This window comes from Budorcas taxicolor, chromosome 11, assembly GCF_023091745.1.
Source record: "Budorcas taxicolor isolate Tak-1 chromosome 11, Takin1.1, whole genome shotgun sequence".
In the NCBI taxonomy this organism is placed as follows: domain Eukaryota; kingdom Metazoa; phylum Chordata; class Mammalia; order Artiodactyla; family Bovidae; genus Budorcas; species Budorcas taxicolor.
In genome coordinates, this window is record NC_068920.1 from 149,235,027 (window position 1) to 149,261,948 (window position 26,922).

Consider the following 26,922-nt stretch of genomic DNA (forward strand, 5'->3'; position numbering starts at 1 on the left):
CCTGACCCTGATGGCAGCACCTCCAGCTACAGAAACTCAGTGCCCAGGCTTCATCCAGGCAGATGGCCCTGGGCATGTTTTTATTGTTAGTGAGTTTTCAAACTGCAATTATATGGAGGCTGTTCTGCACATAATTTTGACACAGACTGGCTCCCTAAAATGGCTTCAGTTTTAAAAAGAAAATAAATCCTAGAGGGAAAGAGTGATCCTATTTCTCCTAAGCTGATTAAATGTTAAGAAATAAAAGTCATTTCTCTACGAGAAGGTAGTCGAGGACCTGAGATGGATACACAAACGCAGAAGTCAAGGATACAAACCACCACGCTGTACAAATGTGCCTGACATAAGCAAACAGCAGAGACAAAAGACTTCATTTTCATCTTACTCTTTCGTGGAATGCTTAATAAGTTTTAAAGCGTTCCACCGTGATAAATCCACAACAATCGCCCACTGTGTTTAGCAGTCCTAAGCTGGATGAAATCAGTGTGCTCCTTAAAAGCCACAGTAAAGTCAACGGTTTGTAAAGCGCACATAACCCAAAGTTAACTTGTGGAGCCCGGTATGTATTATTGATCCGGGCATCCGCCTGCCCTGGTCACGGTCACACGCAGCTGTAAAAGTCCAAGTGGGAACGCCGCCTCAATCAGAGCAACTAAGTGAAGCGGAAGATTTTTTTCAGCAGGGGCAAAAGGGTAAGCAGCGGGACTCGGAACTGTGTAAGAGAGATGATTTCTCCAGAATAACTCAGTCATTTCAAAAACTGAACATCCAGAAGCTTGTCCCCCCAGCCCCCTGCCAGGAAGCTCGTCCCCCAGAATTCAGGGTCACTATTTGATTGGTTTTGTCTGCTTGAGGGCACTGACGCTGCAGCCAAACCACAGGGATTCTCGACAAAACTATTACCAAGTAAAACATTTGGTTTCTGAAGACATGAAAAAATATTTGCTGATCCTTGGGTGAACAGAGAGGAGCCCTGTGAGCCGACCTGAATCACCAGAGAGAGGAAAACAAAAGGCGAATCTAGGGTGGAGATGTTCCTTTAAATGCATCAGTATGTTTAAAGAAACGCAACTGTTTAAAGATACAGGAAACGCGCTGATAACAGTACACAGCGTACAGCAATCCAAAAAGTCTCCACGAGCGTCAAGAAAAGACAAAAAGAGCACGCAAGGCTTCCTAAATCTCCTGCAAAGTGGCCGAGCCAGAAAGGCCATTTAACCATAAATTCTTAAAACTGCACATCTCAAGAGAAGGCATACAATGGTTTCGATGCACCGTGTTGATTTTTCACTACTCGGTTGGGGGTGGGGTGGGGGGGGGAAACGCCTTCTAAAAAGGATTTTACTAAATGTCATTAGTAATAAAAAGAGTTGTCATAAACAGAGTGCTTTTCTCAAGTCAGAACACTCGGATTCTGTCTGAAGTGGAGCACAATCCTCAAAGGACTTCTCTCAGCCACGAGGAGGCGCCAGCTCGAAGCCAGGGAGGAGACGGACTGCACTCTGCATGAGGAAGTCCCCTCGGCAACATGGAGGGTCCCGGTCCAGCGGGACAGGGAGAACGTCGCCGGGGTGGGGGGCGCTCTGCACAGCACCTCCCTCGGCGAGTCTGCAGAGACCCACCCTGTGCGACACGCCCCACCCACGCCGGCCTTGCCTCCCATGCCGGGGGTGACTGCACCTGGGGCCTCGGCCGACGACCTGACATCAGTCCCTGGAATCACGGCGTCCTGGCGTGACACTGTGAAGCTCAATGGGGCACATAAGGCAAGAGAGATGTTTAGTGAGAGGGGGACAGCAGGGTGGGGTGCGGGAACCACGCTTCCCGCAGGCGGGGGTCCTGCTCCAGCATCGCGCCGCTCTCTAGGTGGGCAGAGGGTCGTCGTCACCTTTACTGCACTTGCACTTGCAGCAAAGCACAAACGGAGTGGCCAGGAGCAGGAAAGGGGAGGCCACCAGGAGCAGGAGCCCGAAGCCAGCGAAGATGCCCACGACCTGCAAGGCGGAGACAGGAGCAGAGGGTGAGGGGGCTGGCCCGCAGGCTCCACAGGTATGAGCCACACAACCACCCACTCAGCCACCATCCACCCACCAAGCCCTCCATCCACCCGCCTCTATCCACCCATCCACCCATATCCATTCGTCTATCCGCCCATCCATCCACCTGCCTCTATCCACCCATATCCATTTATCTATCCATCCATCCATCCACCCACCTCTATCCACCCATCCACCTCTATCCACCTATATCCATTCGTCTATCCGTCCATCCATCCACCCGCCTCTATCCACCCATATCCATTCATCTATCCGTCCATCCATCCACCCATCCATCCATACATGCATACATTCACCCATACCCACCCATCTATCCATCATCCACCCACGTATATCCACCATCTATCCAGCCATCCATCCTCCTGCCTCTATCCACCCATCCACATATATCCACCCATATCCATTCGTCTATCCATCCATCCATCCACCCACCTCGATCCACCCTTCCACCTATATCCACCCATATCCATTCATCTATCCGTCCATCCATCCACCCATCCATCCATACATGCATACATTCACCCATACCCACCCATCTATCCATCATCCACCCACGTATATCCACCATCTATCCAGCCATTCATCCTCCTGCCTCTATCCACCCATCCACCTATATCCACCCATATCCATTCATCTATCTGTCCATCCATCCACCCACCTCTATCCATCCATCCACCTATATCCATCCATCTATCTGTCCTTCCATCCACCCATCCATCCATACATGCATACATTCACCTATACCCACCCATCTATCCATCATCCACCCACGTATATCCACCATCTATCCAGCCATCCATCCTTCTGCCTCTATCCACCCATCCACCTATATCCATTCACCTATCCGTCCATCCATCCACCCATCCATCCATACATGCATACATTCACCTATACCCACCCATCTATCCATCATCCACCCACGTATATCCACCATCTATCCAGCCATCCATCCTTCTGCCTCTATCCACCCATCCACCTATATCCATTCATCTATCCGTCCATCCATCCACCCATCCATCCATACATGCATACATTCACCTATACCCACCCATCTATCCATCATCCACCCACGTATATCCACCATCTATCCAGCCAGCCATCCATGCACCCACTCATCCGTCCATCCAACCATCCATCCATTATACACACAACATCCATCCATCTTTCCATACGTCCATCATCTCTCCTTCCACTTGTCCATCCATCTATCCATCTGTCTACAACCTGTATCATCCATCCATTCATCCATCAACCCATTTATTCACCCACTCATCATCCACCCACCATCCATCTATCCATCATTCACTCACCCATCCATCCATCTGCCCATAGTTCTTTCCCTTCACTTCCTTCCTTTCATTCTCCCTCTCTTTCCCCCCTTTCTTCTTCCTTTCCCTTTCCCTCCTTTCATCAAAGTAACCAAACATCCATTCAATTACAGATTCAATTAGCCATCAAGCATCCTCTGAGCCCAACACTGTATTAGATGCTGAAAACACAGAGGCACATAAGACCTTGGCTCTCGGCTACCACCCAGTCTGGTAGAAAGACAGCATGATTACAAGCTGATAATAATACAGTTTACAAAAACTGCTATCAGGTTCCAGGTGTAAAGGAAACCCACAGCCAGACACATACATGAGCCATGGGCAGAAGAGTGTGCAACGGGAAACGGCTGAGATCATAAGGCTTACGAGGAGACAGGTGGTAAACAGGAATGACTGGGAGAAGGCACGCCATGTGGGAGAGCAGAAAGGCATACCCCGGTGCATTAGGGAGTGACCAGAAATGATATGGCATGAGCTTGAGCAAACTCCAGGAGATAGTGAAGGACAGGGGAGCCTGGCACGCGGCAGTCCATGGGGTCACCAAGAGTCAAACATGACTGAGTGACTGAACAATAAGACCTGTGTTATTCCTGGAGTTTAAAGTCTAACATGTACTGTTACAAATGTTGATTTGGTTTAAAACATGCGTTTACCCCTAGGGATGAGTACATATCAAAGGAAATAAGCCTCAAGTGTACACAGGCTGTCATTCAAATCAGGGAGGGAAGCTGGACAAAGAAGCTGGGAGGTTGCCCTTTACCTGGCTCCCTCCATCAGCTGCTACAGCGGGAATCTGAACTGAAGGTGGAGTTCATCTGCCACCTAGTGTTCAGAGCGGTAAATACGCAAACCCAGGGGCTCGTGGTTCCAATTCTGACTCAGTGTGTTCACCTCTCTGGGCTTCGTGCTAAGTCACTTCAGTCATGTCGGACTCTTTGCGACCCCATGGACTGGAGCCCGCGAGACTCCCCTGTCCATGGAGATTCTCCAGGCAAGAATACTGGAGTGGGCTGCCATTTCCTTCTTCCGGGGGATCTTCCCTAGCCAGGAATTGAACCCGTGTCTCTTATGTCTCCGGCCTTGGCAGGCAGGTTCTATACCACTAGCGCCACCTAGGAAGCAGTTTCTCAATGATAAAATAAACAAATGAAGTAAAACATCTCTGAGGGTTAGTATTAGCTCTGAAATATGATAATATGCTACAGTGCTACAGCATCACAGCAGGGTGAGCAAAAGCGTCCCTTGACTTCTGATTTTACCTGAAAACTATCACAGGCACATGCACACACCTGCACACACACGTGCACGCACACACACACACACATCACATGGTGTTTATAAATTAGACTGTGCTCATGATAACGGTCCATGCTTTCTGAAGAGCTAAGTCCATTTGTCTGAATTTAACGTCAGTAGTACAATTGTGAGGTCTGTATTCAGATCACACTCTGATAAAATCACGCACATGGCTATTTCAGAATACGTAAAACCCACAGGAAGGCATTGCTGATCTGCAGGGCACTTTGAACCACCTCGGCCACTGGGAACACACTCTCATTCTCCAGGGAGCCAGGGACGCTTGCATCAAAAACAGACCAAAACCCTTGACCAGATGCTCACATTCTTGGTCAATAAGACACCCCCGCTTTCACTCTGTCTACCTTGCCTCTTTCTCGGTGTGCTGTCGAACCAGCTAGGTTACCCAGTCATCCCCAATTGGTGACAGTGAAACAAAGCAGGACCCTGAAGGTCCTCGCCCCAGCCCTACATCCTCTGTCTGCCTTTTGTTTGTGGAAATATGTTAGCCAAAGAACACGTTTGATCAGAGAAGTGAGACTACGCAGAAACAAAGGGAAACAATCAAAGGAGACCAAACAACAATTTAAGGCATTAAGCAAAGTCAAAGACCTTCAGTTCCTCCTCAAGGGCTAGAGATAATATTCGGAGCCGTGTCCTGTGAGCTGTCTTGTAGATACTGACCCCCCCACCTGGTGGAGGAGTTATTACATGATGACTGGACTGCAGTCATGACCTGAGCTGCCACAGTTCTGACAACTGTCCTCAAGGAGATGGGAACCAACCAACCTTGGAACTAAAGATTAACTGTACTTAGAACAATCAAGATGACGCTGGTCAGACCACCGATGACCAACGTGAAGGTGACAGAGAGAGCTGACTGTGCTGTTTCTGCTCCCTCCTTCTGTGTATAAAAGCTCGTGTCCCCTGATTGCTGAGGGTGGGGGGAAAGCCAGCTTTTGGACAGGTGTCCACCCTTCGCCCTCCCACCCCACCCTATTGCCAACTTCCAAAATAAAGCAAACTTTCTTTCCAACCAACCTGGCCTCTTTATTGGCTTTTGAGTGGCGAACAGCCAGGACCCACTTCCATTATAAAAGGAGGAAACAGGTATAGTCAGAAGGAAGTCAGCCAACAGAAAAGAATCGGACAGGAAGCAAATATCTCACAACAAAAATCATCACTTAGCATTTTATAAACATGTCAGACAGAAATGATATACCGTGGGGACAGAGGATAAAGAGGGAATCACATGAAACAAGGACCCTTCACCCCGGGCAAACCCTGATTTAAAGGAGTGGTTAACCACTCAGACTGTTTCTCAAGGCACCCACTCATCAGGGCAGAGCCTGATCTGTGTGACCATCACCAGCCCCCAAGCAGAGCCCAGAGTCTCTGCCTTCACAAATGTCCAATGTGTGAGTATGGGACAAACTGGCCCAGTGGAGTCCAGGAGGTTCTGAGTCCTCTCCCCTAGAGAGAGTTCTTCAACACAGCTCCAGGGCTTGGTAGCGGTAAGCCAAGTCAAAGCGAGGGTAGAACGACTGGAACACATTATGTTCATTGAAACTGGGCACTGAACGTGGCCTGAGTGTCGGCTGCACCATGGCCCGGATGCTTGGAGGTCAGGTCAGAGAGGTTGTGTCTGAGGATACAGGGGGCTGCTCCCACGCCTCTCCCCAGCTCTCCATGCAATGGCATCACCCTGGCAGCTTGAAACGGCTCTCCCAGGAGAGCTGACACCGCAGAAGAGACCAAAACTACAATGTAGCCTGCCCCCCGCCCCCGCCCCACGGCCCGCTGATAATTCTCAGAACACTGGCCGCGCGTGTGTGTGTTTCAAGGCAGGGGGTGGATGAGTTTAGAGGGCTTTTACACTGAAGGTGCCTCTGCTCAATTTCACCAGCCCTGAGAGGAGCCTGAGATCAGGGGCGTGCCCCTCATCCACGTGGCTCCAGGGGTTGCTCAGAGCTGGCGCTGAGCATTTGCCCCTAGAAGGTGCTGACCGATGAGGGCAAGAGGAGCTGGTGGGAGGTGTCCACAGGCTTCTTCCTCAACAATGATGGAGGCTGGGAAGCCCTGTCCATGTTTCTGCATTTCTTCAGGGCCTGTTCTCCAAGTGCCTGTTATCAGCTCCGCTCACAACCCCGGAAACACGAGACTCATTCCTGAGAATTAACAGGCATGAGGGCTGAGGTGTGACCACACAGCCCAGCCTTGTAATCAGACAGGGTGACAATCTCCACCGGCACTCAGGCACTCCTGGGAAGCTCGCTGTGGCTCCAGCCATTGGGAGAGACGGGAAGGAGAGAAAACAGCTCCTTGTTTGGAAACAGGGTCTTTACGGAGATTGCTGTTGTTCAGTCTGACTCTTTGTGACCCTGAACTGCAGCACACTAGGCTTTCCTGTCCATCACTAACTCCTGGAGCTTGCTCAAACTCATGTCTGTAGAGTCAGTGATGCCATCCAACCATCTCATCCTCTGTCATCCCCTTCTCCTCCTGCCTGCAATCTTTCCCAGCATCAGGGTCTTTTAAAATGAGTCAGCTCTTCACTTCAGGTGGCCAAAGTATTGGGGCTTCAGCATCAGTCCTTCCAATGAATATTCAGGGTTGATTTCCTTTAGGATTGACTGGCTGGATCTCCTTTCTGTCCAAGAGTCTCTAAAGTGATTTTGGAGCCCAAGAAAATAAAATCTATCACTGTTTCCACTTTCTCCCCATCTATTTGCCATGAAGGGAGGGTACCGGATGCCATGATCTTAGTTTTTTGACTGTTGAATTTTAAGCCAGCTTTTTCACTCCCCTCTTCCACTTGCATCAAGAGGCTCTTCAGTTCTTTACAGAGGGAATCAGGTTAAGATGACATTCCCAGGATGGACCCTAATCCATTACAACTGGTGTCTTCACCAAGAGGGACGTCTGGACACAGAGACAAGGTGAAGTGCCAGAGGGACACACCTGGGATCGCAGGGCCCCACCTGGAGCTGGAAGAGGCAGGGGGACCCTCCTACAGGTTCCAAGGGAGAGAGGCCCTGCCCACACCTCGACTTCAGCCTCCTAGCCTCTAGAACTGCGCAAGCGTCTGTTTCTGTTGTTCGGTGTCTTATTCCAGTGTAGAGAGGGCGGGGGAGCCCTGGCGCTGGCCGTGCTGGCCCGGAAGGCAAAATGCAGCTCAAATCCACTCTCACACCGAGGTCAACAGACTGGCCCTCGGGCCGGATGGAGTTCACAGTCCATTGTGCTTTGTTTTGTTCTTACAACTTTATGGAGCTATAACTTACATACCTCACAACTCAGCCACTTAATGCCCAATTTATGGGTTTTAGTGCACTCAGAACTGCCCAGCTTGCATCCCAGTCAATGCCACCCCCTGCTTTTTAAAAGCGATTTCCTGGAATGCAGCCATGGGCCTTTATTGACACACTGTCTGCAGCACCGGCCTCTCTACCAGGCGGAGAGGACAGGTGCAAAGCCGGACTATCTACCATCGGCCGGCCAAAGACCCGTTGGCCCTGCCAGGGGGTCTGCAGTGGAGATCACGGGAGAAGCACAGTTACAGGCAGCCCGTCTCTGTTTCTAGGAAACCGCCTGAGACTCGGTTCCTGCGACTCCCAGATGGCCTGCCTCGGGGCTGTGCTGAGACGTGCCGGGAACAAGGCTGGAGCCCACTGAAGCTCTTCCCTACCCCAGGAGCTGGCCTGCACTGACGCCTGCCTGCTCGTCCCCTCAGGGGCTTCCCTCCATGCCCGCAGCCTACCTGAACATCATACCGTGGCCTGCAATGCCCATGGGGTCCACCCTGATCATCTCTGACCATTGCTACCTCCTCCTGCTCTGTCCGCACGGACCTCCATGCCACACTTCTGCCCTTCAGCCCAATTCTATCCCCTCTGCCTAGACTGTCCCCCTGTATGAACTGTCCCTCCTCTGGCTGGACAGTTCCCTCTGCCCTGTCCCACCTACTCCCACCAACAGCTCCCCATCCCTCAGTCCTTGGCCATAGGCACCACCTCCAAGAAGCCTTCTGGGCCGCACCATCTAAAGACCCCTCCCAATCGCCCCTTCCCTACATCTGAATTCACACCATATGCTGCTCCTGGCTCACTGTCCCTACAGAAGATGTGCGGCCATAAGGGAAAGCTCCATTGATCTCCTTCACTAGAGTTTCCAACTCTTAGAACAGTGCCAGGCACACAGGAGGAAGTAAACATCTGCTGAAAGTATGAGTAACCCCACCGACCAGCTGCACAGACATCACGGTGCGGGGACCTTTCCATCCCTTCCTTCTCACCCTTCCCTGTGACTAACGCGCTCACCCGGGGCCTCTATGGGAAGCTCTACAATAAGAGCCAGAAAGGACGGACCATGCACAGTAGGTCACGAGCAAGGCCAGGAGTAGGCACAAGCAATCGGATGGCTGATGTTGAAGAGCCACCGCGTGCTAAGACATGGGGCGTATTCATGTTAGGTAAGGAATCTGCCTGCAATGCAGGAGACCTGGGTTCGATTCCTTGGTCAGCAACATCCCCTAGAGAAGGAAATGGCAACCCACTCCGGTATTCCTGCCTGGAGAATCCTATGAACAGAGGAGCCTGGAAGGCTATAGTCCATGGGATCGCAAGAGGTGGACATGACTTAGCGACTAAACCACCACCACCACCATTCATGTTAGAAAGGCCTAACAAAAGCATAATCTCGGTCCAGGAAAAACTCTGGCAGCTACCGCATTTACTAGCTGTTTTTCTATATGGGAGATCTTTCTCCAGCTGGCAAGTCTTCTGGAAATGACACACACAGGTCCTGTTTCTCTCTCTCTCTCTCTCTCTCTCTCTCTCTCTCTCTCTCTCTGTGTGTGTGTGTCTGTCCCCGAGATCAAAACCCCAGGCATGCCGCCTCCTACCTGTGTCCGATGCCAGATGACAGACGCCCTGGAGTGGCCCAGCTTGTTCCTGCAGGGCCCTTTATCATAATGGATCAGGAGGAAGTCATCCTGCAGAGGGAGAGAAAGAACAGAGGTGGATGGGATGGCACGTTCCACTCAGCGCATCCTGCCTGCTCCTGAAGTTTGCAGCAGGCTGTCATAGTCCTTCTCTTTCCTAATGTTTAGAACTAGAGTTCCTATCTCAAGTATCTGATTGAGAGGAAAGAAAACTGACTAACTGATTCTGGCTGGCCATTCCAGACTCCTCTCTGCTGAGTACTCCAGAGTCTGAGTTCAAGTGCGGTGAGAATTCTCTACAGGAAAGAAGCTGCTTATCTTTTTAAATTAATACAAAGACTAATTAATACAATAATGAATACAAAAAATTACTTAATACAAAAATGAATACAAAAAACTAATTAATACAAAAATACAAAAAATAATTAATACAAAGATTACACGTTTTCAATAAATGGTAAAGAACATTTTGTTTATACCTGTGCATTCCCCAGAATAAAAATATAGAATTATTAAAACAAAGAACTAATTAATACAAAAACTAATACAAAAAACTAATTAATACAAAAATTACTACAAAGCTACACCTTTTCAATAAATGGTGAAGACCGTGTTGTCTATACCTGTGCATTCCCCAGAATAAAAATGTAGAATTATTAAAGAAAGTTATTCCAAATAATGAAGGAGGAAATGGCAACCCACTCCAGTATTCTTGCCTGGAGAATCCCAGGGACAGAGTAGCCTGGTGGGCTGCGGTCTATGGGGTTGCACAGAGTCGGACATGACTGAAGTGACTTAGCAGCAGCAGCAGCATTCCAAATAAACCTTATTTTGAAATGAAAAAAGAAAAGAAAAGAAAAGAAAAAAACCACTGGAAACAAAGGAACACAGACAACAGCATAGGAAGCGAGTTCACGGGAAAGGGCTGCGGTCAACCCAGCATCCTGGGCCCCCTCCCTCCTCCAGGACCGAAGGCTCACAGGCCACGAGAGGGAGCCCTGCTCCCACTTCGGCCCCCGTCCAAGCCTGGCTCCGGCTTCAGGAATCCGCGCTGATGCAGGGCTTCTGAAGAAGTAGGTCAGAGGCTGGCCGCTCCGGGAGCCGTTAGCAGCCCTGGGGCTGAGCTTTCTTCCCCGGAGTCCCTGCCTTCCCGGCTTCCTGCCACCCTGTCAGAATTACTCCCAGATGAGATGACTTCCGGTGTGTGTACGGTCCATCCTCGGCCTCTAGCACCAGCCTTCTTGCCCGGAAAGTGCTTCTTCTCTGCTCAGACCAGAAAACGTTCTCACGGCTCAGGAGCTGGCTGGAGACCAGTCTTCCGTCCACAGTTCACCCGACTGTCTAGAACTGAGAGGCGACTCCCTTCCGATTTGGCGGAAACCTCCTGCCCACCCACCGCACCCACCCCCACCACACCCCCACCACACCTCCACCTCCACCTCCAATCACCTGGGAGTCTTCACCTGACCAGCAGGGGCTCCTGGAGTCGGGCCCCTGAAGCAATGTCAGCCTCGTTAACTACATCGCCAAGCGAGCAGGAACCGAGGTGCAGGAGGGCATCTTCTGTACAAACCGGTCTGCTCCATTAACAGGAGCACCAGCAAGGAGCACAGAAGGAAGGCCCATGCTGCTTCCTCATGTAACCGAGAGCGTGAGCAGAGCCTCTTTCTGAGAGAAGAGCAATAAGCCCGGTCCAGCGTGTCTGAGACAGGAGGCCATTCCAAGAGGAGCTGGGCAGAGCTGGTCACAGTGGTGTCCCTTAGCATCCCCGTGGGTGACACTGCCCGGGAGCCCTCCTCTGGTCCTGGGAACCGTCGGCCTCCAGTCTGATGACCTCACAGGTCAGCCTCCTGGAGCCTGAATGGGTCCTGGAGCAGCAGGAAATTCTGGTTTTGGGGGGGTGGTAGTGAGATGCCTTCCCGGGAGGTGGGCGGCCCAGCCTGCCACCTCCCACCTCACCCCCCGGTCCCAGCCCCTCAGCTGTCCAGGAGAACATAGGCAGAGATGAACACACAGCTCGGCCGGCTGGGGATGTCTTCTCAAAGCCGTTTCTGATGACTTGTGTCCACTGGGCACTCTCTCTTCCTTGAACTCTTCATTCTCTTTTCTTTCACTCACATACCATGGAGGTTAACTTTTCATCCGGGGTCTCATTTTGCCAGGCTGCTCTTCATAACGTCTTGCTCCGGAGGCTCTCGGATATTCTCTAGATTTGTCTTATGAAACACAAGGCGAACTGTGCTGTCTCGCCCAGCTGTGAAGTCTGCAGGGATCTCCTCTGGCAAAGCTGCACAAACCCTGTTGCTTGTTACAGTCACTGGAAGCCTTTGGGGACTGCAGCTCCTGACTCGGGGTCCAGACGCCCCGCGTGACCTTCATCAACCTGCCGTGGACCAGTGCTTGGGGGCCATGAGCCCCTGTGATGGAGGTCAACCTCTATCTCGGCCCAGAGACCCCGGTCACGGCCCCCACCTCGGCCAGGCCCAGGCCATGTACAGCTCACGTTCTTCCTCACCACATCCTGTTCTCTGGAGGCAGCCCGCCTCCCACACTCTGCCCTCTGCCTGGTAGGTGAACTCTCCATCAGCTATGCCCACACCCTTGACGCCCCTGGACCCAGGGACCAGCCCCCCACCCCTGGAGGGGCTGCCGGAGACCCTACACGCACCGGCTTGTGGCACCGCCCACAGGGACCTAGTGCTACTGGGGGCTTCTCGATTGGGGGGTCACCAGCTCCTCGGGGTCACAGACTCTGCCAGCCTCAATTTGGCAGTCCCCCCCACCCCCTTCATGCAGAGCAGAGCTGTTGACACTCACGGCACGTTTCCTGAACAAAACGAAAGCTTTCCCCCTGACAAAAGCGCTGGAAGATGCTTTCACAATGTGACAGTGATTTCATTGTGACCTTAAGTTCCTGAACGAAGGCCTGGGGAATAACCACCGCAGGGCCTGCCAGGAACCCAGGTGGACGGTGAGCGTGAACATTTCCTTCACATTGTTCAGAGGAACCACATCAAGCTCCTGGGTGGATGCAGAAACAATGGAGCTGGCCACAGAGCTCAGGCAGCCAGATGCTCAGAGATGGATGAATGAACTCTGAGCAGCCCCACCACAGAAGGCCTGAGACTTCCTGTCCCACTCTGAGTTGGGTCTGCCTGACGGAGGCTAGTCTAACCCACGTGGTGGGGTTTGGAGTCTGAAAGACCCGAGAATGGATGCTGGGTCTGTTCCTCACTCCTTTGGGGCTTTGGGAAAAGATCCCTAACCTTCGTGGGCTTCTTAAAAACAGGAAATAATCATTCTACCTGTCATGCCAGAATCTGATGCCTGATGATCTAAGGGGGAGCTGATGCAATAATCATAAAATGCACGATAAATGTAATGCCCTTGAATCATCCCCAAACCATCCACCCTCCCACCACAGTGCACGGAAAAACTATCTTCTACGAAACTGGTCCCTAGAGCCAAAAAGGTTGGGGATGGCTGGATGAAGTAACAGGTATGCAGAGCAAAGCACAGAGGCTGCATATGACCATCACTTCATACACAGTAACTATTCACTCACCCCAAAAGAAAGAGAGTGAGTGGGCCCCCCCGCCCCCGACTGTAAGCAGTGACTGTGGGGCCAGCGGTGCAGCAGATGAGCGGGTGTGGTCCAGGGCCTCCCCTGTGAGGACTGGGGGCCGGGCCCAGCTGGGTGGGTGGTTGAGGACCAAGATGGAAGGCAGCGCCAGAAGATGAGGGGTAACTCCGTGAGGCACAGGGGTGCTCAGGAGCTGGTTCAGGGAAGGAAAACTCCCCAGGAGAGATGGGAGACCTACCAGCTCCGCCTCCGCTCCGGACATGCTGTTGCTTCCAGACCTGGTTCACACACTTTCATGGCTACAGTAGTCACGGCTACTGTCCTTGACTGACCTTCCCAGAGCAGATTCCCTGTCCTTCAGGGTCTGCTTTCTGTGGCCACAGGGTCACTAGGCAGCAAATGCTCATCTACAGAGAAAAACAGGACGCTCCTGGCCCCAAGGATGCCGGCTTTCAAGGAGGAAATTGCTGCCTTGGTCCCTGGGAGCCTGGAAACAATGGGGTCTCTTGCTGGCAGGAAGTGTGCTTTAGAACTGAGTCAGACGGACACACGGAGGGACAGACAGGGTGTCTCTCCAGAGACCAGAGCAGACAGCGAACAGCCTTGGGCTCAAAGAAGACAGGTCAATGGGATGTCAAGGTCGCAGGAGAGGTCACAGCAAAGCTATGGTCTCTCTGCAGGTCAGGCTCTGTGTCTGTCCACATCTAATACTTCCCCCCAGAATCCACTGGGAGGTTTGATAACGTGTAGTCAAAACTGGTGTTTCACTTCCTTTCCCTTTTAGGAAAAGTTGACAAGGAATGGGAAATAGCAGGATAGACAGTAGATAATATAATATAAATTAATGATCAGTTTTCAAAAAAAAATACAGTGAAGTGTAAAATTATATATCATATATTTATATAATAGAGAGACTATGTATGATATATAGAATTATATAATATAGAAGACTATGTGCTAAGTCACTTCAGTCGTGTCTGACTCTTTGCAACGCTGCTGATTGTAGCCTGCCTGGCTCCTTTGTCCATAAGATTCTCCAGGCCAGAATACTGGAGTCGGTTGCCATGTCTTCCTCCAGAGGACCTTCCCGATATACAGAGAGACTATGTCTAGACTGGAAAGTGTTAGTCGCTAAGTGATGTCTGGCTCTTTGCAGCCCCATGGACTGTAAGCCTTTCAGGCTCCTCTGTCCATGGAATTCTCCAGGGAAGAACACTGGAGTGTGTATCCATTTCCTTCTCCAGGGGATCTTCCTGACCCAGGGATCGAACCCAGTTCTGCATTGCAGGCAGATTCCACACCACTGAGCCATTAGGGAAGCCCCATATACGTATACATATACATACATATATGTATACATATACATATACATACATATATGTATACATATACATATACATACATATATGTATACATATACATATACATACATATATACATATATATATACATATACATATACATATAGACTTTGAAGACCATAAGGACTTGGTAATGCTTCAGATATCATTTTAAATATCCCCTTCCCATTGCACAAAGTCAGTGAACAAACCTATTATTGGTTTTAAGTTAAAGAAAATTAACCTTCCCAAGTGATTTATTAAACTTGCTTAGGAAAGGAAAAGGAAACCTCCAGGACAGAAAGACGGCAATATACTCTCCAGATTTGTTCCGTTACACAATGATCTCCTATACATTTAGTGATTTTAAGTTAACAAAGGGACAACAGGCTTTTCGAAAGAAAAAACCAGAAAGAAGCAATCTGTCTAATATTTTTATAGGTGGCCTTTGAATTACAGACCTGTTAGCTTATTCAAGCGTCCATCTCAAACAGATATTAATTTTCTTCTTGACAGTCTCTAGACCTGTGCATCTTGGGACAGGCAAACTTTCAAAGTTCTGCCACTTTGCACACTGTTAAGAATTCTTTCTCCTTCAACTGTGCGGCCTGAGTTGACCCTTCTCTGCAAGGATGTAAAAAGCTGAATCACCTGCAATAACCTCTCAATAGGAGACTCACCCAGACATGGTGCTCTGACTGCAGATGGTCAAGATGAGAAGGAGCAGTTGTCAGACAAGTGAGCTCCCATTAAGGTAAACATGGGGCCGTTCTGGCCTCCTTTTATTCTAATTAAATCTTAATACTATTATGGGGTGGGCTGGATCCATCCAGGACACACCTTTGCTGTAAAGGACTGCTGCTGTAAGTCGCGTCAGACATGTCCAACTCTGTGTGACCCCATAGAGGGCACAGCCCAACAGGCTCCTCTGTCCCTGGGATTCTCCAGGCAAGAATATTGGAGTGGGTTGCCATTTCCTTCTCCAATGCATGAAAGTTAAAAGTGAAAGTGAAGTCGCTCAGTCGTGTCCGACTCTTAGTGACCCCATGGACTGTAGCCTACCAGGCTCCTCCATCCATGGGATTCTCCAGGCAAGAGTACTGGAGTGGGGTGCCATTGCCTTCTCTGGCTGTAAAGGACAGATAAATATAAAGCCATCCCTTTATGATATATGATTCAATAGGCTTTGACTGTCACCAGCTACAATTATTTTAATAGATGATTAGTTCTATTTGATCATGGGTGGCTCAGATGGTAAAGGATCTGCCTGCAGTGCAGGAGCCCCGGGTTCGATCCCTGGGTCAGGAAGATCCCCTGGAGAAGGCAATGGAAACCCACTCCAGTATTCTGGCGTGGAGAATCCCATTCTCCAGAAGCCATAGTCCATGCGGTCACAAAGAGTCGGACATGACTAAGCCACTAACACTGTAGGAACAGATGTACAAACAAACTCTTATAAAATTGGAGTCATAATGTCATCATGTTGGCAAGATGCCCTCTCCTGATACAGATGAGAAAGTGAACAGGAAGCTGGAAAAAAGTATGGTCTGCCTTAGGCCTGGGAGCTCCAGAAAAGGCAGGGACTTGAGATGCAGCAAGCCTAGCACACCTGGCAGGATCTCCCTGTGAAACAGACACCGCAAGGTACATCTGGGAGAAGGTGGCCACATGAGGCCAGACGGCAGAGGGTCCTGTGTTCCTCGGCCCTGCAGGCGACACAACTGTCACTGAAGCAACTGCTCTGTCCCTGGCATCCACGGCCCTCTCATCCTTGCTCTTCCAGGAATGGTCCCTGCAATGGACTGCTTGTGTTTCCCCCTACCCAAAACTCCTATGGGGAAGCCCTAATGCCCAGTGTGATGGGATTTGGAAGCGGGGCCTTTGGGAGGTAACCAGGTTCAGATGAGGTCACGAGGCTGCAGCCCCCACGATGGAATTCGTATCCTTGGAGGAACAGGAAAGGGTCCAGAGGGTCCTCTCTCTGCAAGGTGAGGCCGCGGCAAGAAGGCGGCCACCTGCACACCAGGAAGACGGTCCCAAACCCAAGCCCGCCGGCACTCAGACATCCAGCCCCCACATCCAAGAGATCAGCAGCCAGTTTCAGCTCCCTGGTGGCGGGGATGATTCTGGTTCAAGCCTGAGGTAAGACAGCCCCACAGTCAGAAACCTAAGATGCTGAGATCTACCCACTCCTTGAAAACCGAGGCTGAAGCCCGCCCTGCGCTCTCGGAGCTCCTGCACCAATTCCCGTCTTCTGACACCACTGCATCTCAGGAACTCGTATTTTCACAGGCACAGAGTAAGCACCTGACGGCGTGACTTCCATGGCCCAGGAGCGCCCCCTGGCGGCACGACTTCCGTGGCCCAGGAGCGCCCCCTGACGGCGTGACTTCCATGGCCCAGCAGCGCCCCTTTAGTTGCTGTGCAGCGGCTGGGCCACACCTCCTGCTCAGCCTGCCCCGTGAAGCGCCCCACCACCCAACTGGTACTCACATCCAGGGACTCGAGGCAGTACCAGCAGAAGGCATGTTTGCAGTTCTTACACATCATCTGGGCACAGCCTTCGTCCCGCTCGATGTAGACCTTGCACTTGGGGCAGCGTTTGATGGGCGCGTCGTCCTCGTCCAGCTTGAAAGCAGAGCTGAAGCAGGAGAGACCCTGTCAGGCTGTGCTCGGAGGCTGCGGGGTGACCTGCCAGCAGGGGCCACCCCAGAATCACGAGCTCAACTAGCTAGGGGCTGAGGTTGGGTGTGCTCAGTCGTGTCCGACCCTCTAAGACCTCAGGGACTGTCAACCACCAGGCCCCTCTGTCCACGGGATTTCCCAAACAAGAATACTGCAGTGGGCTGTTATGAGGTCACTTGCTATTAAGTGAAATAAGTCAAAACCAAAGAATCTCAAACTCTGGAAAATAATCACCAAAAAAAAAAAAAAAAAGAGAGAGAGAGAAAAAACTGAATCAGCAACTATGGGGGAAAAAATGAGCAATGTCAGCACAGATCTAAATTTAGATGTGTACAGACAAACCAAAGAAACAGGGCAGAGGCTTAGAAGGGAGGTCTAATTTTATGTCCTTATTCATATATTCATATACTTTCCAAAAGGTTAATAATACATAGTATGCTCTTTGTTATTATCAAGGAAAAAAAATGTTTAAAACACACACATGCTAATCATTTACTTAGATCTACTTGGTGTCTGTACAAAATCGTTTTCCTGAAAGGTCTGGGCAGGCCACAGAGGTGAGCATGGACGGACTGAAGCCTGAGTTCAAGTGTAGCTCTTCTGCACACAGGCAGGGTGGCAACCTCTCTGAGCCCCAGCTTCTGGCTGGTGTGAGTTTGGCAGACGGGATTATGCATGAAGGGCACTGGGCAGGGCAAGCCTGTGTGAAGTGCCCAGTAAGTGGCAGCGAGGGTTCTATGCTGCTCACAAAATGACAACCTAGGTATGCTTCTAGGTTTAACTGTAGAAGGATACCCAGCCCATGCTGTTAAATTTTATGTCAGCTGAAAATGCAGAGTCATCTGAAGAAGTGGTTCAGATTCACTGATTATGGGGTGAATTTGCTATATTGTTATGAACTCATGGCATTTACCAAGGGGAATGTGATTCTCCACAGAACTGAGCAGATTGTGCAGAACCTAAAGCATTTATGAGTAGAGATTCACTGAAATTGAGAGCAAATTCTGGCATTTTGAATGCATTCTGAGTGTCATAGTCACTGTAAGGGTTAAATACATCATCACTTTACACGGTTATCTGAGGACCAGTGAGCTTCCAAACAATTACCCAGCTTTCCCTGGTGGCGTAGCAGTAAAGCATCCGCCTGCAACACAGGAGACCACCTGCAATGCAGGAGACGCAGGTTTGATCCCTAGATCGGGAAGATCCCCTGAAAAAGGAAATGGCAACCCACTCTGGGTTTCTTGCCTGGTAAACCCCATGGACAGAGGAGCCTGGCAGAATACAGTCACGGGGTCACAAGAGTCAGACACAGTGACTAAACCACCACCAACAACAAACGATTATACCCTTGGGGTCTTCCTAAGCTTGAGACTCTTGCACTGCGAGGCGTGCACCAGTTTAACAGGTTCTGTTTCATTCATTAGTACAAGGTGACCAGGTAAGACACGCTGGAAGGTACCTGGTCTCCCCGGGAAGGAAGGTGATGGGCATGGTCTCCGGGCAACCCTGGCCGGGGTGCCAGCTGGCTTTGCAGGCAGAGCAGAACTCCGTGTCACAGGCTTTGCACTGGACCAGCTGGGGGGTGTGCAGCCCCATCTCCTGGAGCTGGCACACCGCCTGGCATGTAGACGCTGGGCACCAAGTCCGACAGGGGTCCAGGAGCACCTCTGACACAAAGAGAAAAAATGGGCGAATCAGAGTCTGCAGGACCAGGGAACTGGCGAGGCTTAGGACAGATGGACAAGTCAGCACACAGCTTCTCGTATTTAAGGGAGAAAAGAAAATCAAGGTCAGACATAACATGAACTTTAGGATCTGGGACCCACCTGGGGGCCCCTCGGCCCCTCCTCCCTCCAGCCACTCCCCACTCCCCAGCCCACTCACATGGGGGAAGAGCAAACCCCCAAGTACCCCCAGAGTCCTCAAGGCTCCAGAGCCCCATCCTGGGAACCCCACGGTCCAGCCAGTGCCTCCTGCCCCCACCTGCCTGCCCTGAGACATGGTGTTGCCACAGCAACCCATCTGAAGTCTCACAGCCTTGGACGGGATATGCTGTGGGCACCCCAAAATGTTGGGTAAGGATGGAAGGATAAGATGAATAGGAGATGGCTGGCTCTTCTCATCAAAGGGCCCATCCGCCTACAACGGTTTCCATCCCAAATTCACATCAAAGCCCTGAGCTAAGGACTGTGTGAAATTCATTCTTCGACAGCCAGTTTTCCCTCTGAAGTGGAGCCTGATTTAATGAAATTAGTGAGAAAGCTGATTTTGAAAAACAAGACCCTGTGACACTCACATGCCTTCACATCTGTGTCCACATCTCACATTTCTTTAAATAAAGGGTCCTGAGCTGCCCACACCACCACAGTGAGCCTGATGATGGGTCCCCTGGGCCCTCTGTCCAGTGTGACTGGACTCTCAGTGCTGGGCGGCGGGAGGGAGCACCCAACCGGAACCCACACGGATGCTGATGCCAGGCCAAAAGGCGAGGAGGCCAAAGAATTACAGGGTGTTTGCAAAGGCCTCCAAGTCGGCCACTGATTTGCAAGCTGTTCCCAGGGTCACTCTTGAGAAGGAACGGACTGTATTTCGCTGTGAACCTAAAAGCAATGAAGGGCTCTTCTCGGCCATGTGACTGGCCAGTGCCAGAGTGGGCCAGTTCACCCACATCAGAGATGGAATGTGTAGACATTGGGACCCCCAGCAGGCTGCGGCTGTCATGGGCTGCAGGTGGGCTGGGCTGCCCCTCAACAGGCGTGTGTTTGCCACGTTCCCTGAACTGGAAGCCAGATTCAGCCCTCAAGTTCCTGTCGGGTACCAACAGACTGAAAAACACCTTATCATCTAATTCTGACGGTGAGTATTTCAGTCTTTAAAGGCCACGAGGTCTCCATCCAGCTACTCAGCTCTACTTAGGAAGTACAAAAGCAGCTGTGTTGATCTATAAAGGAGTGTTTCAATAAAACTTTATTTACAATGCCAAGCCAGGGGCCAGGCAGATTTGGTTCACCAGCCATGGTTGGCTGACTCCTACCCTATTTTAAAAAGGTGAATTAATCAATAGCACCTAGGGGCTTCCCAGGTGGCTTAGTGGGTAAAGAATCTGCCTGCAATGCAGGAGATACAGGCAGATGCAAGTTTGATCCCTGAGTCAGGAAGAGCTCCCAGAGAAGGGCATGGCAGCCCACTCCAATGTTCTTGACTGAAGAATCCCATGGATAGAGGAGCCTGATGGAGTATGGTCCCTAGGGTCGCAAAGAGTTGGATACGACTAAAGCAACTGAACACAATCAATAGTACAAAAACTATCAAACCAGTAGGTCCAGCAGAAGGTTTAGAAGACTTGCTGATACAAAGGAACTCTGGCATCCAGGAAAATGTGGTACTTTCTCATCGATGTTCATGTTAATAAGGTAAAATCCTCCTGAGGCCTCAGTGGTGAGTGAATGTGTAAAACGAAGCCTTGTCATGAGCTGAGAGTGTTTGCTTTTGTAAGACTGTTCCTGGCTGCCAGATCCGAGGAGGTGGTTTTGTGGGGTAAATGCACGCGTGTGGGGACAGCGGTCTGCGGGTTCCTGGGCTGAGAGGGCAGGAGAAAGAAGGATGGAGGGATGAACGGTGCCCTGGGGCACAGGGGGTAGGGGGAAGTAAATGCTAAAGGCTGCTCCCCCAGAGCGCTGTGCCTTTTATCTGGCGGCCCTCCCCTGCCCCTATCTGGATTTCTCTACCACCAGTTCTGGCTCTGGGCTGGGTGAACCCGGACCTGCCTCACCTACATCACAGGGCCCCCACAGGCACGGCCCCCGCAAGGACGGCATTGCAGGATGTGGGTGTTCAGTCTGCAAAGATGGCAGGATGCGTGCAGATAAGCTACATCCTCCGCTGGGTCGGCTTCCTGGCTGACTTGACAGAGGGTTCAATGCGGGTCCACCTGAGCCCCTAAAGGGACTGCCCAGTTCAGGTCCTTCCAGTCTCCATGGTGCCCCCTTCCTGCTCTCAGCAGCCTGTGCCAAGAGGAGGCAACCAGCTTTTCCAAGGTCTCTTCCTGCCTGTCACTGTTGGGCAGCATCTCTCGGTCACTCCTCTCAGCGCCACACATGTAGCCCTGATTATAGGATGCGGTGCGCAGCAGAGGAGACCTAGTTAGTGTTTCCATGGTAACTACTTGCATCGTGTGACTTGTGTCCTCTTGGAGCTGTGAGAGGACACTGCCCATCCCCACGGGAGAGACTCCCTGCGGCAGGCGGAGGGCAAACACCCTGCCCCACTGAGCTGCTAGCTCAGAGCCCCCCTCTCTCAGTGCTGCTGGCACCCCCCACCCCAAAAGCACAGCCCAGCTCTGCTCTCGGACGTCTATTAAAATTCTACAAGATCCCTCTGCTGCTGGAGTCTGCCCGCTGGGTGTGCAAGATGGGACACAACCAATAGGAAGATCCACACTGGCCACCAGCACAGCTTTTCTTTCCAGGATGTGTTTATGCATACATATCGATGTCTGTCTGCCTATCTACCTATTTATCCATCACATCTATATATTTATATATACTATATATACAATATATATACTATCACATCGATATACTATACATTAGATACATTATAGCCAATATGTTATAAATATTATACACATTGTATCTAGTATGTATACATGCACATATTTGTACCTAATATATTTTCAAACAAAGCAAGAAGTATATTTTCTGGCACAAGATGAAGAAACAAATCTTAGCTCCCCTCTCCCCAAGACAGATACATCAATAAAAATAAAGTAAGTCCCTAACAGTCATACTCATCAAAAAGCCCAAGACTCTTGTAAAAGGTGTTCTTTCTTAAACACGCTGTGCAGGGCAGTGGGTCCTCCGTTCCTTCTCATGCTGCTCCAGCTCCCACTGACCCGGAAATGTAAGCAAACAGTGCACCATGGCCCGGCCAGTGTCCAAAAAGGAACTCGTGTGTAACGCCATGGGGCATGACCTTCCCGGGGAGCCTGTAGCTCCCAGCTTTGGAGATCTTACAGCTGGCAGACAGAGTGTACACAACAGACCTCCTCCCAGAACCTCCCTCTCAGCGTCCTGCTCCCCAAGGACCCTGGCTGGAAGAGTGGGGACACTCAGGTTAAAATAAGGCTCTGACATGAGACGTACAAATGGAGGGAGTATTGGAACCGTGACCATAGCACTTTTTAGTAACTAAACATTGTCGGAAGATGATATAGACTGTCACTTCTCCACCAGTCACCATCCTCATTTGAAGGTGACTTCAAAGGGCTTCCCCGGTGGCTCAGAGGTTAAAGCGTCTGCCTGGAATGTGGGAAACCCGAGTTTGATCCCTGGGTCGGGAAGATCCCCTGGAGAAGGAAATGGCAACCCACTCCAGTACTCTTGCCTGGAGAATCCCATGGAGGGAGGAGCCTGGTAGGCTACAGTCCATAGGATCCCAAAGAGTTGGACATGACTGAGCGACTTCACTTTCACTTTTCGAAGGGAGAGAGCAAATTGAAAACTGCTTCACTGATCCTATCTAGAATTTGCTCAGTTCAGTTCAATTTAGTCACTCAGTCCAGTCCAACTCTTTGTGACCTCATGGACTGTGGCATGCCAGGCCTCCCTGTCCATCACTAACTCCCAGAGTTTACTCAAACTCATGTCCGATGAGTTGCTGATGCCATCCAACCATCTCATCCTCTGTCATCCCCTTCTCCTGCCTTCAATCTTTTCCAGTATCAGGCTCTTTTCAAATGAGTCAGTTCTTTGCATCAGGTGGACAAAGTATTGCAGTTTCAGCTTCAGCATCAGTCCTTCCAATGAATATTCAGGATTGATCTCCTTTAAAATGGACTGGTTGGACCTCCTTGCAGTCCAAGGGACTCTCAAGAATCTTCTCCAACACCACAGTTCAAAAGCATCAATTCTTCTGCCCTTAGCTTTCTCTATAGTCCAACTCTCACATCCATACATGACTACTGGAAAAACCATAGCTTTGACTAAAAGGACCTTTGTTGGCAAAGTGATATCTCTGCTTTTTAATATGCTGTATAGTTTGGTCATAACTTTTCTTCCAAGGATCAAGCATCTTTTAATTTCATGGCTGCAGTCACCATCTGCAGTGATTTGGGGGCCCCCCAAAATAAAGTCTCTCACTGTTTCCCCATCTACTTCCCCTGAAGTGATGGGACCAGATGCCATGATTGTAGTTTTCTGAATATTGAGTTTTAAGCTGACTTTTTCACTCTCTTCTTTCACTTTCATCAAAAGGCTCTTTAGTTCTTCTTTGCTTTCTACCATAACTGTGGTGTCATCTTCATATCTGAGGTTATTGATATTTCTCCCAGCAATCCTGATTCCAGTTTGTGCTTCATCCAGTCCAGCATTTCACATGATGGACTCTGCATATAAGTTAAATAAGCACGGTGACAATATGCAGCCTCGATGTACTCCTTTTCCTATTTGGAACCAGTTTGTTGTTCCATGTCCAGTTCTAACTGTTGCTTCCTGAGCTGCATACAGATTTCTCAAGAGGTAGGTCAGGTGGTCTGGTATTTCCATATCTTTCAGAATTTTCCACAGTTTGTTGTGATCCACACAGTCAAAGGCTCTGGCATAGTCAATAAAGCAGAAATAGATGCTTTTCTGGAACTCTCTCACTTTTTCGATGACCCAACGGATGTTGGCAATTTGATCTCTGCATCTTTTGCCTTTTCTAAATCCAGCATGAACATCTGGAATTTCATGGTTCACACAGTGCTGAAGCCTAGCTTGTATATTTATGAGCATTACGTTGCTAGTGTGTGAGATGAGTGCAATTGTGCGGTAGTTTGAGCATTCCTTGGCATTGCCTTTCTTTGGGATTGGAACAGAAAGTGATCTTTTCCAGTCCTGTGGCCACTGCTGAGTTTTCCAAATTTGCTGGCATATTGAGTGCAGCACTTTCACAGCAGCATCTTTTAGGATCTGAAATAGCTCAATAGACCACTAGCTTTGTTCATAGTGATGCTTTCTAAGGCCCACTTGACTTCGCATTCCAAGATGTCTGGCTCTAGGTGAGTGATCACACCATCATGATTATCTGGGTCATGAAGATCTTTTTTGTATAGTTCTGTGTATTCTTGCCACCTCTTCTTAATATCTTCTGCTTCTGTTAGGTCCATACCATTTCTGTCCTTTATTGTGCCCATCTTTGTATGAAATTTTCCCTTGCTATCTCTAATTTTCTTGAAGAGATCTCTAGTCTTTCCCATTCTATTACTTTCCTCTATTTCTTTGCGTTGATCACTGAGGAAGGCTTTCTTATCTCTCCTTGCTATTCTTTGGAACTCTGCATTCAAATGGGTATCTCTTTCCTTTTCTCCTATGTCTTTCGCTTCTCTTCTTTTCACGACTATTTGTAAGGCCTCCTCAGACAACCATTTTGCCTTTTTGCATTTCTTTTTCTTGGGGATGGTCTTGATCACAGCCTCCTGTACAATGTCACAAGCCTCCGTCCATAGATCTTCAGGCACTCTATCAGAGCTAATCCCCTGAATCTATTTCTCACTTCCACTGTATAATCATAAGGGATTTGATTTAGGTCATACCTGAATGGTCTAGCAGTTTTCCCTACTTTCTTCAATTTAAGTTGAATTTGGCAATAAGGAGTTCATGATCTGAGCCACAGTTAGCTCCCGGTCTTGTTTTTGCTGACTGTATAGAGCTTCTCCATCTTTGGCTGCACAAGTATAATCAGTCTGATTTCAGTGTCGACCATCTGGTGATGTCCATGTGTAGAGTCTTCTCTTGTGTTGTTGGAAAAGGGTGTTTGCTGTGACCAGTCCATTTGCTCAGTGACTGGCTATAATTAATAGCCATGTTTCAGGTCTAACATTTTCATATTCCATTCAGACAGCTCTCTGGTCCTATTAAGTCTGAGTCCTTTTTTTATTTTTTTGGTGCTTTGAACACAACGCTAGCAAAATATTCTAAAGTGATCGTTTTGAGAGATATTTTTTTAACCTAAGTTAAGTTGGGTTCATTACTATGCAAAAGAAAAAAAAAAAATCTTCTTTGACTAAGCCAAAGTACAGAAGAAATAACAACAGTTAAAATTATTAGGTAGGAACATTTACCCAGCTGCATTTTAAAATTCAATGTCATAGAAAGTTCATTTTCTTCTAACCCAAATAACTGCCAGTTTCTGTCAAGATTCCCTCTGGAAAATGTTTTCAGAAGAGGCTCACAGCCTCAGAAATCAAAATTAATCAAATTTATAGCTCTACATACCAACTTTTGTGTCATATGGCCATATATTTAAGCTATAAACTGCCCCAAACCAAAGAATATATGGCATTTCAATAAATAAGCTCTTGAAAACAAGTTTCAACGTTATCAGAACTCCTGTATGATATTTTTAGGTTGGCCACACATTACGTTTTTTTTTCTTTTTGCCTTGAAAAGTGAGTCTCAAGAGGAAATGCAGCTATCTTTAGCATTTCTTAAAAAAAAAAAAGGAGAAAAAAACTTTCCACATTCAGCTAAACAAGCGTCTCTGGACACACTGCTCTGGTCTATTCCGCATTCCATTCCCATCCTGACAGTGTTTTCCTGTAAACATGAAGCCCGGGGGTGTGCTCATCTCTCATGAACGCCCGATTCAGGAGATCACTAAGAACCCATCCAGGAAGAGTGGGGAGCAGACAGCAGTTGCTCAATAACCCATCCGGAAATTACAGAATCCAGATACAGCATCTCCACGATAAAGTCTTACATACAGAACATTGTCTACAGATGTCTGTTATTCTGCTTCTTTTCAGACGAGCCCAAGATCCAGAAGAGATATGAAAACAAGATCAAACAAAATCCACAGAATAATACCATCTTATGAATCCGGCATGGGGCTTCCCTGGTGGCTCAGACAAGTAAAGAATCTGCCTGCAATGTGGAAGATCTGGGTTCAATGCCTAGGCCGGGAAGATCCCCTGGAGAAGGGAATGGCGACCCACTCCAGTGTTCTTGCCTGGAGAATCCCATGGACAGAGGAGCCTGGAGGGCTACAGTCCATGGGGTCGTAAAGAGTCGGACATAACTGAGCGACTAACACACACACACACGGACATGGCGCATTTCAGACAGCAATGACAAAGATCCACCAGGCAATCAATGTGTCTTAACACTGAAGCAGCCTGGCTGCAGCCAGGAGGAGAGGGTGGGACCCTGCAGGGGCGAGGCGGGGGGGACCTGATCCATGCCTTTCCACCCACCAGAGACGGAAACCAGGGCACATTAGTTAGCCTCTGCGGGTGTCAGCTAACAGGCAACTCTGTTGGACAGCTGTAAGGCTTAGTGAGACAAGACCCCAGCACCTACTGGCCCCATCGGCGTGCAGTAGACAGTGTGGGCAACAGACCTGTGGTCAGGGTGGTGACCATCACCATTCCACCCTGTCTGACCTCGGGACTTCCTTCCAAGGATTCCTATCTTTTAAATTCTGTGACGGCCAAAGAATTACTCCTCAGACTGTTAGGCCTTAACCTGGCTGGAGAATAACACTCCATGAGGGTTTCTTTAAACCACCCCCATAATCCCAGATCCCTAGAAGCAAGCTGTTCCATGGATCTTTCCTGCTACCAACTAGAGCCCCCCCAATAGAGGCCATTCAACTGTGAGCTCTGCAGAAAACTCAAATGACAGCCAAGCTTCAGAAGGCTAATTTACAT

General features: G+C 49.5%; 1 protein-coding gene across 1 annotated transcript in view; it reads right to left on the minus strand.

Annotated features, from left to right (window-relative positions):
- Positions 1-1,615: 1,615 nt before the first annotated feature.
- The window catches only part of RNF144A (ring finger protein 144A), a 94,193-nt gene continuing 68,886 nt past the window's right edge, over positions 1,616-26,922 (minus strand). Inside the window, exons 5-8 of the mRNA XM_052649220.1 lie at positions 18,694-18,901; positions 17,040-17,187; positions 9,585-9,674; positions 1,616-1,994 (exon numbers count right to left, since the gene is read on the minus strand). Coding sequence (XP_052505180.1) covers positions 1,863-1,994; positions 9,585-9,674; positions 17,040-17,187; positions 18,694-18,901 — 578 coding nt within the window. The 3' untranslated portion in view covers positions 1,616-1,862. The remainder of the gene's footprint in view (positions 1,995-9,584; positions 9,675-17,039; positions 17,188-18,693; positions 18,902-26,922) is intronic.